The 10,192-nt window shown below is 33.5% G+C and overlaps 1 protein-coding gene across 1 annotated transcript; it reads left to right on the top strand.

The window, feature by feature from the left end:
- The first annotated feature begins 3,198 nt into the window (after positions 1-3,198).
- Positions 3,199-6,828, top strand: LOC136818158 (uncharacterized). The gene is made up of 4 exons (XM_067074518.1): positions 3,199-3,432; positions 4,018-4,353; positions 4,565-4,794; positions 5,019-6,828. The coding sequence occupies exons 1-4, from the start codon at positions 3,259-3,261 to the stop codon at positions 5,185-5,187; spliced, it is 909 nt and encodes a 302-aa protein (XP_066930619.1). The 5' UTR covers positions 3,199-3,258; the 3' UTR covers positions 5,188-6,828.
- Positions 6,829-10,192: the final 3,364 nt, after the last annotated feature.

Below are 10,192 nucleotides of genomic sequence, written 5' to 3'. Positions count from 1 at the left end.
ACTCCTAGTTAAGAGTTTATTAATGATATCAAGAATTAAAATGCAACAAAAATAAGTACTTTTCTTTCGTAACATAAACAAAATTATTGTTTACTAGTAACTATAATAGAATACACTTTAACCATGCATGGATAGGGGCCGCGGCTCCACTTTGAAAGTAGTAGGTGTTAGGGTGATAGGGTGATAGGGGCGTAGTTTAGTGTCCCTTAATTAGTGTCTAAGGTTGGCGCCGACGGGAGAAAATTTTTGAAAATTAGCCCTTCTAGACAGGTTAAAACACTTATGGCTAAATCTTCATGATGCACCGACAAGCACGGAGACTTAGAAAAAATTTTGAAACTTTTCAATACTTTACCACGGTTCGAACCTACATGTTTCCAATTACAAAACACGTAATCTATACCACTAGGCCACGACGGCTGCTGATTTTCCGAAATTCAAGGTTATTTATAGAGTGACATATATAGTATATATGGGTGAACAGACCTCACGAGTTAGGAGGCTAACTGTTATGATCGCCACTCCTCCAGGAAGACCCCACACACGGGTGCACCACCGGAAGGGTGCACAGCCGTCTGGGTGCATGTTAGGGATGAGCCTGCTGCCTATCCCTAACAAAACGCTGCGCTCGCCTAAAAAGTGAATATAAAGGAAAAATTGATCAGAAAATGGGACATATTTCTAGCGGCCTTCTTAGTAAATAAATATAAAACGGTTAATAATTCTACTCTACAATAGAATAAAAAATAAAACTGTAGGTATATAACAATAAAAAGAACGGCCCTAAAAAAACAAATGTTTTGATATTTTTCTAATGAGCCTTCGATTCGAATGTTTTGATGTTGATTTCATCAAAAGAATGGCAAAAGAGAAAAACACACAAAGAGAGAAGAAAAAATATTATATTGCTGAAAGATATAATATAAAGAATGAGAGAAATTGAGCTTACCTTTGATTATAGAGTAAATAACTTTGACTATTGTTTACTAAGGTTTACTGTCGATATTTTTCCGACTTTTTATGACTCAAAAAATTTTTTTCTTCAAATATTGAGTTTCAAAACTCAATTTAAAATTGAGTTTTCTGGCCGTATAACGGCCACAGAAAAGTGCTTGGAATTTTCACTGTGATGACATCATCAGCTGTAGCGGGGAAACAGATAGTTTTAAGGAAAAGGTCTTTCCTAGGAAATCTGATCTATTTCCCCATTTTTCAAAAAAAAGCTCTCTCCTGGAAAAGGGAAACAGATATTTTGGGGAAAATGGGCTCGTTGGCTGCTTCTGACATGCTATGACAAAAAGTATGATTGATAAACTTGGTGGAGTTATCAAAACAAATTTGTTGTCAAAGAGATTTAACAGTAAGTTAAAATACAGGCCAGATATCAACAGTCCCATGTTCCAATCGTCCCAAGTTAGAGCAGTTGACGGTATATTAAAAAATGCTCTGGGATAGCATTGAACTGCAACCTGCTAAGTGAGGTAATATTATCTTAAAAGGGCAAGAAATTCTCCAATTGGTTGCAGTCTTTTCCATAATGTTCTAGTTCTATTGAATTATCACATAATACATTCAGTGAAGTCAAGTTTGAAGATATTCTTTATTAGAAAAACAGTTAAAAGCAGTCAAAACGCAATTTACCTTACCTCCTGAGTTTGTCTTTGTTATGCTAAGATATAACAAACCTTTGTCATGCTGTCTAATTACAAAAACCTCCAATCACAACTTCTCCGCCATCTTGTTTCACTTTAAATGCCTTGTTTTAAAATTCCTTAGCTACATTATATGTACGGAAAAGGTTTTCTCCAGGTTTTTTCAATCCCGGGATTAAACTACGAGGGCGGTTCCACCCGCTTATTTTTCTTTCGGCGTTGAGCGCCCCGGGGATACTTAACAATAAAAGAGATTTTAAGATTAATGTTGAAAAGCAATTTTTTCGATAATTTAGGCGATATTCAACAAAAAATAAGGTGGTTTTAAATCTTTGACAAATTGGCGTTTCTTTCTGTTCTAAATATGCAAATCACGTTGAAAAAAGAAATATTTCCGCCTTTACTTTCACTTTGCTTTCGTGTTACGCGATTCCAATTGGAGAAAGACTGCTCGCTAACAATTCTGATTGCTGTAAGTCTTTAGCTTCGGGATTCCGATTGGATCATTTACCGCGTCCGGTTAAATTTGATTGGTGAATTGTTTCTGAGCGTGAATTCTGATTGGATGAATACCTGAAAAGTAAACAATAGTATGTAAGTATTTTGCTTATCAAAACCTAAAGATTTCCAGGGGGTTTTATTTACTTTGCATGACAATAATTAAGCCTACAAAATACCAAGAAAAAAACCCAACACAGAACAGGTGTATTTTGTAATGTAAAATATGATAGCGTGAATCTTTTTGAAATTCTATGTCAGGATTTTTTCTCAATGCCCCGTAACTATGCCTGGGGTACCCGTTGCTAAGACCTTATGTTAAAAACGAAAGCAATTACGGCAAAAAGTAGCGATTTTCGTAATACCTCAAATATTGATACTTGACTGTACTGACATTATGTAAATTATTGTGATTTTAAACATAAAGGATAGAATAAAATAAATAAGTTAAAAACATTAGCGCAGATGTTGTATTGAAAAGGTTGAAGCATATAAGTAGGTGTGGACTCAAAATATCAAAGAGCTCTTCCAGAAAATGTTGTACATGAGGGGTTGAGGATATCCGGGGGATAGTAAAAAATCTACAAAACTTGCCTTGACTAGGGGGTAAACTTGCTCTGTTTGACGATAATTTTTTTTGTTTGAGCTGGTTTGAGGGTAATTTTGACTATCCAGGTGGTCAACTGATGCATTCCGGATGGGTTAGAACTGCTGTCCCTGGCTTCAAAGTCACAATGCTCAGGGGTGAATTTTGAATATTTATTTCGTTTTCTGGAAAAACCCAGTAATTCATAGCTATAATTTAATTAGTTAAGGATGTGTTACAAGTTTTTTACTCAAACTTTTATTCAAAGACTTGGATTAGGAGATATAGTATATAATCTACAGACAACTTTTCACATACTGTGAAAAAAACCCATAACTTTCTGGATCTGTAGACTAAAATTGAGGAATTTATGTTCAGTTATTTATATAGTACTGTCATGTTTTTTTCTCTGCATGTGAATTCGGTTCGGTTGAATTTGGGACTTGTTTTCTATCATGTTTTCAAGGACATTGCTAATTTCAAATACCTAATATTTAGATTATTTATAAGATAACAATCATTATGCAAGTTTTTGACTTTGATGACAAAAATCTTTTGATATGTGCATTGGTTACGATTGGAATGCAACTTACCTTCTTCATCGTTGCAGCAACGTTCAAATTTGATAAAGTCACTGACTTTGCTGGTGGCTCAAATTTCTTAGTCGTTGCAATATTGACTTTCGTCTTATCAGAGGTAAAATCTCTCAAATTGTTCATCTACAACAGTATTCTTAGAGTATCAGGGAGGTCAGTACTAAAATGTAAGACATACATTCGAGTACTAAAAGGATTTTCACAAATTTTTAATATACCCCCACCTATTTTTCGAAAATGTTATTTTAGTACACAACTAAAATTATTTTAAGCAATTTAACGTAGATACCACCTATTTTTTGCCCTTTTACGGCTTTAAATTTACCAAAATGGGGTCATTGTTACAAACCTAGTCGAATTTAGTGCATCAATCTGCAAAATAATATAATTTTATTACTAAACTGTGCTGAACTGTACATGAAAATATATTTAAAAAATATTTAAAAATCGGAAAAATTGAAAGATTTCTGAAGATTTTTTCGAAAATTGAAAAAAAATCAAATTTTTTTCCAAATTGTTAAAAATGCTCCTTTTTTGCTGACAAAGGCTAAGATTTTCAAAAAGGGTAAACGTACTTGAGCAGTACCACCACGTCACTGTCTGGTTTAGCCTAGAGTATTGCTCTTACACTCAATCATAAAGAGTTTGCAAAGTAAAATACAATACTTTTTCATTGTTGTTTTAGACTTACCACAAACGGCAGATTGCTATAACCGTACTTGTAGGATGCTGGGGTCTCCGTTTAACTGGTTACCTGTTTTATCGCATACTGAAAATCGGGGAAGACAAGCGATTTGATGATCGTAGAGAAAACCTTTTAAAATTCGCAGCATTCTGGATCTTTCAAGCCTTATGGGTGTTTATTGTCAGCTTACCTGTTATGTATATCAACTCTCCATATGCTACTATGATACCAGACGAGCTGAAAATCAGTGATTATGTTGGGATCGCTTTATTTGCTGTTGGGCTTATCATCGAAACTATCGCCGATCAACAGAAATTCAATTATAGAAATAATCCTGTGAGTTAAAGAAATATTAATATACAATACTCTGATACTCTTCTACTAAGATGTTTGGGACTTTTCAATAACTTTCTTATTATTACAGTTGCAACTGAGCGGATCAATATTTTAATTCAAATTACAGAAATGTCCTAATAATAGAGGTTCGAATTAGTGACTTGATGTAATTGGCTGTTCTATTGACATTAATGTGCTTTTTTATTCTTAGGATAACAAAGGACATTGGTGCGATACTGGTCTTTGGTCTTGGTCACGTCATCCCAATTACTATGGAGAGATCCTTGTTTGGTGGGGTGCTTTTGCTGTCAGTGCTGAAATTGCTGTCTATGACAGTAAACTATGGACGTCAGTTATCAGCCCCTTGTTTTTAATGTCAATTCTGTTGTTTTTGAGTGGAATTCCACTGTTGGAAACTAAAGCTGATGAGAAATATGGCAGGTAAGACAGCATTCATTTTTAAACTTTGGGAAAGTACATCGATGATATGGAAGACATGTTCAAAACTGCTGGAAATATGTTTGTAGCCTATTGTTGACGTTTTTCAAAACAGTCCTAACCCCAACTGGGGATGTAAAAGAAAACGAGAAATGTTAATAATAGTTTATCATCTGTTGGAGGTTCTCTGTATTGATTATTTCCCCTTCATTTCTCTCATTTTCCAGCAAGGAAGAATATATCATATACAAGAAGCGAACAAGCCCCTTGTTATTGTTACCACCCTACCTCTATCAACGTATGGGCAAAATCATCAAAGTGATGTTCTGTTGTGAATTCCCGATGTACAACAATGTTTCGCCTACTGAAGAGTACGACCAAATGAACAACGCTTGAATAGATTTGTTCACTGTATGGTGGCGAAAAGTAAGGTTTTTTGAACCTTTCCCACCTTGTATGATCTCTTGTTCTTTGTTTTATGACCCATGGTTTTTCAATTCGTACTATTTTGAAAGGACGAGCTGAACGAAACTTGCTAAATTTATCTATTGGATTCAACATTTTTGGAATGAACATTAGCTGGTGCTAGACGTGTAGCATGTGTTGCGTTGTAGCTTAAGTTCTCAGTGATATATATAGAATTTTTTCTGATTGAAATTGGCTCTCGTAAATTGTGATTTTTTCTTATATATTCGAAATTCGAAAATTTATGCACGAAAGAGATATGTATGAAACTTTCGATCCAAATTTGCAAATATGCAAATCTCGATGCGCATCTCAGAATCTTTTCAACAAATCAAGTTGTTCTTCTTTTTATTTTACCCTAACTATACTTATTTTATCCTACATTTTCTATCCTTTTATCCATATTTTAACGTATTTATCCTAATTTGCAATAGGACTTGACTGCACAATATTCTAATTAACAAAATGTCATAAACTTTTCAGTTCTTTTTACCACTGAAGATATCGTGTGTACGCTTTTTCTTTTATAAGAATAACTTCAGGGTGAGATTTCGGGTTTAAAACAATAGGCCTATTGTTTAGTTTAGAACAATAGAAAAATAATAATAATAATGCTCACCCCCAACCAAAGTACGCCATAGCTTCAGCCCCACCCCTTTACTTTAAGAAATATTTTGGCCTTTAAAGAACCTGGGGGCTAAAATTACTAAATTGTTAGGGGGGCTAGATGATCTGACTGAGACTATGGGGGCTGTTCAGCTAATTTCAAAAGATCTCTTATCTTACTATTAAATCAAATATAAAAAGCAAAAGATTTGTAAACATAAATATTAATACAAGTAAAATTTAGTTTTCATTTATCAGTACTGTACTCGCATATATTTTTTATTGACTCTGTACTGGGGCGGGAGAACATAATTTTTGGGGGGGACCTGAAGTGTTAGGGGACCTAGCACAAGGCAAATTGTTGGGGGGACCTTACTTTGTTGGAGGGAGTTAGAAACCTGGGTGAAGCTATGTAACACAATTCTTATAAATAAAAAAGCGTGTATTAATTTTGGTGTGTATAGTAGTTAATTTGGTGGTTGCCCAAAATGGGATTTTTGGTGGGTATTTAATTTGGCGGATGGCAGAATTTGTAAAATTTGGCGGGTGGGGAAATTTTTAGGCACTTGTAAATAAAGATACTTGGTATTTTAATAGCTTTTACCTAAAAATACTAATTTTAGATTTTTAAATTTTCATCCTAAATAAATTTGCCGGGTATCTAATTTAGCGGTTTTACCAAATACCGCCAAATCCGCCTAATTTAATCCCCGTCCATTCAGTTACCATGCTTCTATGCATTTTCAACGGCCTCAAAATCACATTTTCATGTTATATACTGTTTGTATATTCGATGATATTTTCTGTTAATATTTTCTTATTCATAGTATTTTAGGGGTCTTAGTTCAGTTGGTTTCTGTACACCTATTTTTATACACCTAACAATACCTTGTACATTGTAGCACTATATACAATATAAATTGATTTTAGTCTTAGCGAAGAAATAAAAAATTCTACCCAAATCAACTCAGGACGTTACAAAAACATGTTTTCAATGCTCATGACCTTAGGACATTTTTTTAGAAGTCACCTTAACTCTTTTATTCCCATGCACCCAAATAGAGGGTACCCAACTTTGACGGGCTATATCTCCTGAACTCTCATTTGAAAGAGAATGGAATTTATTAGAAAATAGGTTGATTTTCGGTTCCCCCTCTCCCTGATACTTTTGATTTTTTTTTCAAAAAGTGCAAAGTTCTTGAACTGAAAGGGTAAAATTATATCCAGGTATATCTTACATTTCAAGTCTACTTTATCAACACTAATTCAAGAAAATCGTTCAGATATCAACTCTTACACTATCAGAAGAAATGCGACGTCTAATGTATATATATTTTGTAAGCGCTCAGGGACTCGGATGTAAACACTTTTGACATTTGACATCATTTCACCTTGGTAATTTTGAACAATTTTCGTTTTTGCCACCCTTACTATTTCCCTAAAATTTCAGCCAAAATTTTCAAATTTTAGTCCAAATTTCAAGAATTTATGACCCTTAGAGGGAGTCGATTTTTGATTTTCGTAATTTTGAAATCCTTACATGTTACAGAGACATGTGAAAAAGGGACCCTTACCGCACATACCCGGCAATCCATTTGCTTAAGTACTCCCCGGATGTTTGATTTGCTTGCAAGTTCCCAAACAAATCCTTAAAATATAACAAATTATATATCGTTGAAAAGATAATTCAGAGCACTATGATAGTTGAGAAAAGTTATTTTAACAACTTTAGAAAATGAAGATTAAAAGCGATAAGGAGAAAAGGAACTTTTTATTCTTTAGTGCTAAAAACTCCATTTTTGATATTGAAGCCTCTCGATTTCAGCTATATATTTAATTTTCCCTTAAAGATCTTTCATTAAAGCCTACAGCCTCTGAAAAGTAGCTCGTTGGAGCCAAACAACCCCGTTTTTAATGTTTATTCACTCCAGTAGGCAACCTTCTAAGATATAATTTTCTATGGTATAATTTTATGTGAAAAATAATTGTACATCTGAAATCAGGAAGCTTCGAATGTTCTTATGTTCTTTGATTTAAAGAAAATGTTATGAACTCAAAATTTGAGTCTTATAGATCTTCAATCTCTTTTTTACAGAAATTTTCTGTTCGAAACTACCTTAAGTGGATAAATTTTGGCGGAGATTAAATTTGGCGAATTTGGCGAACTGTGCCAAAATTCGGCAAATTAAATCCTCGCCAAAATTTCCAAATTCGGCAATTCGCCAAATTAAATTCCCGCCAAATTTAACAAAAAGAGAATTATGTGAAAAATCACAACTTTTTAGTATATTTTTGAGTAATTTTCACCCATTTTAGTGTGACAAAATTTCCAATTCACCAAATTATATCCACGCCAAAATTTATCCAATTAAGGTATGTACGTTTTAAACGGTTTACAAAATTAAAAAAGTGATGTAAATGGCTCTGGGTACGAGCATAGAATTACTATCAAATAGAATAAATACAAGCTTTTTTCCTTAAAATGAAGCGTGTCTGTGTGAGGTCCCTTAGTTGCAATGGGAATGCTATTGCACGTGTTAAATGATAATGTGTTTTCTTTGTTCTAATCGTGTTTTAATTGCATATTTTCTCATGGTTGGTTGAATTCTTTTGAATTTTAGAAAATTATGCACATAATTCGACTATTTTCAAATGAAAATTGGGGACACTGCGGTCCCCTAAAAACATATAAGAGTTATATAGTTGAAATCAGCTCCTTACAAAGATTCACCAGTGTTGAAAACTATTTGAAAACGCATTTCTAAGTAGAGATCATTTTGTGTCAAGGTTTCACCTAAATTAGTTATTCCTTTCATGTAGACTAAAATTTAATTTTTAAATTTTGGAGTGAAAATAGATTGAGTCACTAAATTTCAGATCCTAAAATTTCAGATCGAAAGTGAAAATGGATTTGTAAATATCAAAAAATTTTCAAAATTTAAAGTTTGTGTTCTGAGAAAAAATACCGTGCAAACATAGCCTTATAGAGAGATTTCTATCCACGCTCATGTTTTTGAGAAACTGTCTTTACGACCAATAATCACTTTTAACAAAAGAAATTTGAATAGATGACGAAGTAGCCCAAGGTAGATGATATTCTATCCGATAACATTTCACTGGTACGAGATTGTCAAAAGACCTTTTCACAGATTATTTTGAGCGCAACGACTGCTTCGCTTTGAAACTATTACCATGTTAACTACTTTAGGCGTTCATACTTTCGCGAGCAGAAACTTTCGCGAGGACTAAAAATCGCGAAATTCACGACATTTACTTTAGCGAATTTAACGGAAAAATATTTTTCGCGAGCATAAACTTTCGCGAATCAAGACGTAAATTTGAGAGTTTTCACATGAAAAAATGGCCTAGAGGGACAAATACTTCTTGCATTGGCTTGAAAATTTTTATCATTTGACTTATTAGTTTTTTAGCAGGCTAAAAAGTGCCATAAAAGTTACATTTTATTCAAAGTTTGAAGTTTTGCAGATTTTCTACTTTATCAAGAATTTTTCGCGAGCAGAAACTTTCGCGAATGGTCCTTCCTAGAACTTTTAAGACATTTACTTTCGCGAAAAGGGCCAAAATTCGCGAAAATCGCAAAATTTTCGGCTCGCCAAAGTTTGTACGCCTAAAGTATATTCCTTGAATTTTCAAGTTTTACTCTCATAAATAGAGTAAATTTCTTCTTAACCCCTCTGGGGGATCAATTAACATATAGCAATATTTTGAAAACGAGACGCTCCATAAGCATAATTTAATGGTTAAGGGGCGAAAATCGATACGTAGTTTTACCTCATTAAAATACGGGTCTCATTCGAAAAGTTGATAAACTGAGTATACCTCCCCTCCCTCAACAACCCTTAAAATCTTGTTTAAACCAAAATATCATCCCCACCACTTTACACACATGAATACAGCTCATGAATAAAACGAGTCAAATTTTGATTTTTTTGGCTTTAATATAATTTCCTTATCTTTTCTCAGTAGAGGTTTTATTTACAATAATGTTTGCCAAAAAGGGACAGAGTTACACATGCGATAGCAGAAAATGGATGTCTACCATTGCAAGAGAGATAAATCTATAAAAATTTTACAATGATGATTTTGAAGCCATTCTCGAATGGTTTATGTCCATATTCAAACAGAAATAAAATATTTTTAATGAAAAGCTTTTTGCTATAACCAAATCCTTAAAGTAGTTCATTATCTTAAAAGTTAAAAGTTCAATTCAGAAGAGCTTCATAAATCAAAAGTACAAAATAAGCAACCCGAAAAAAACGAGATATAAAAAAATTCGATAATAAACAAAAAGGACAAAAATCACAAAATA

This window comes from Clytia hemisphaerica, unplaced genomic scaffold, assembly GCF_902728285.1.
Source record: "Clytia hemisphaerica strain Z4C2 unplaced genomic scaffold, Clytia hemisphaerica genome assembly, whole genome shotgun sequence".
NCBI lineage: Eukaryota > Metazoa > Cnidaria > Hydrozoa > Leptothecata > Clytiidae > Clytia > Clytia hemisphaerica.
Note: the sequence above shows the minus strand (reverse complement) of the source record. Positions and strands in the feature narration are given on the sequence as shown.

Bases quoted from the DNA above. Each gene is read 5' to 3' on its own strand.
- LOC136818158 (XM_067074518.1), top strand. From the start codon at position 3,259: ATGCAAGTTTTTGACTTTGATGACAAAAATCTTTTGATATGTGCATTG. The intron at 3,433-4,017 runs GTAAAATCTCTC...TTGTTGTTTTAG, and splicing joins TGACTTTCGTCTTATCAGAG to ACTTACCACAAACGGCAGAT. The intron at 4,795-5,018 runs GTAAGACAGCAT...CTCATTTTCCAG, and splicing joins GCTGATGAGAAATATGGCAG to CAAGGAAGAATATATCATAT.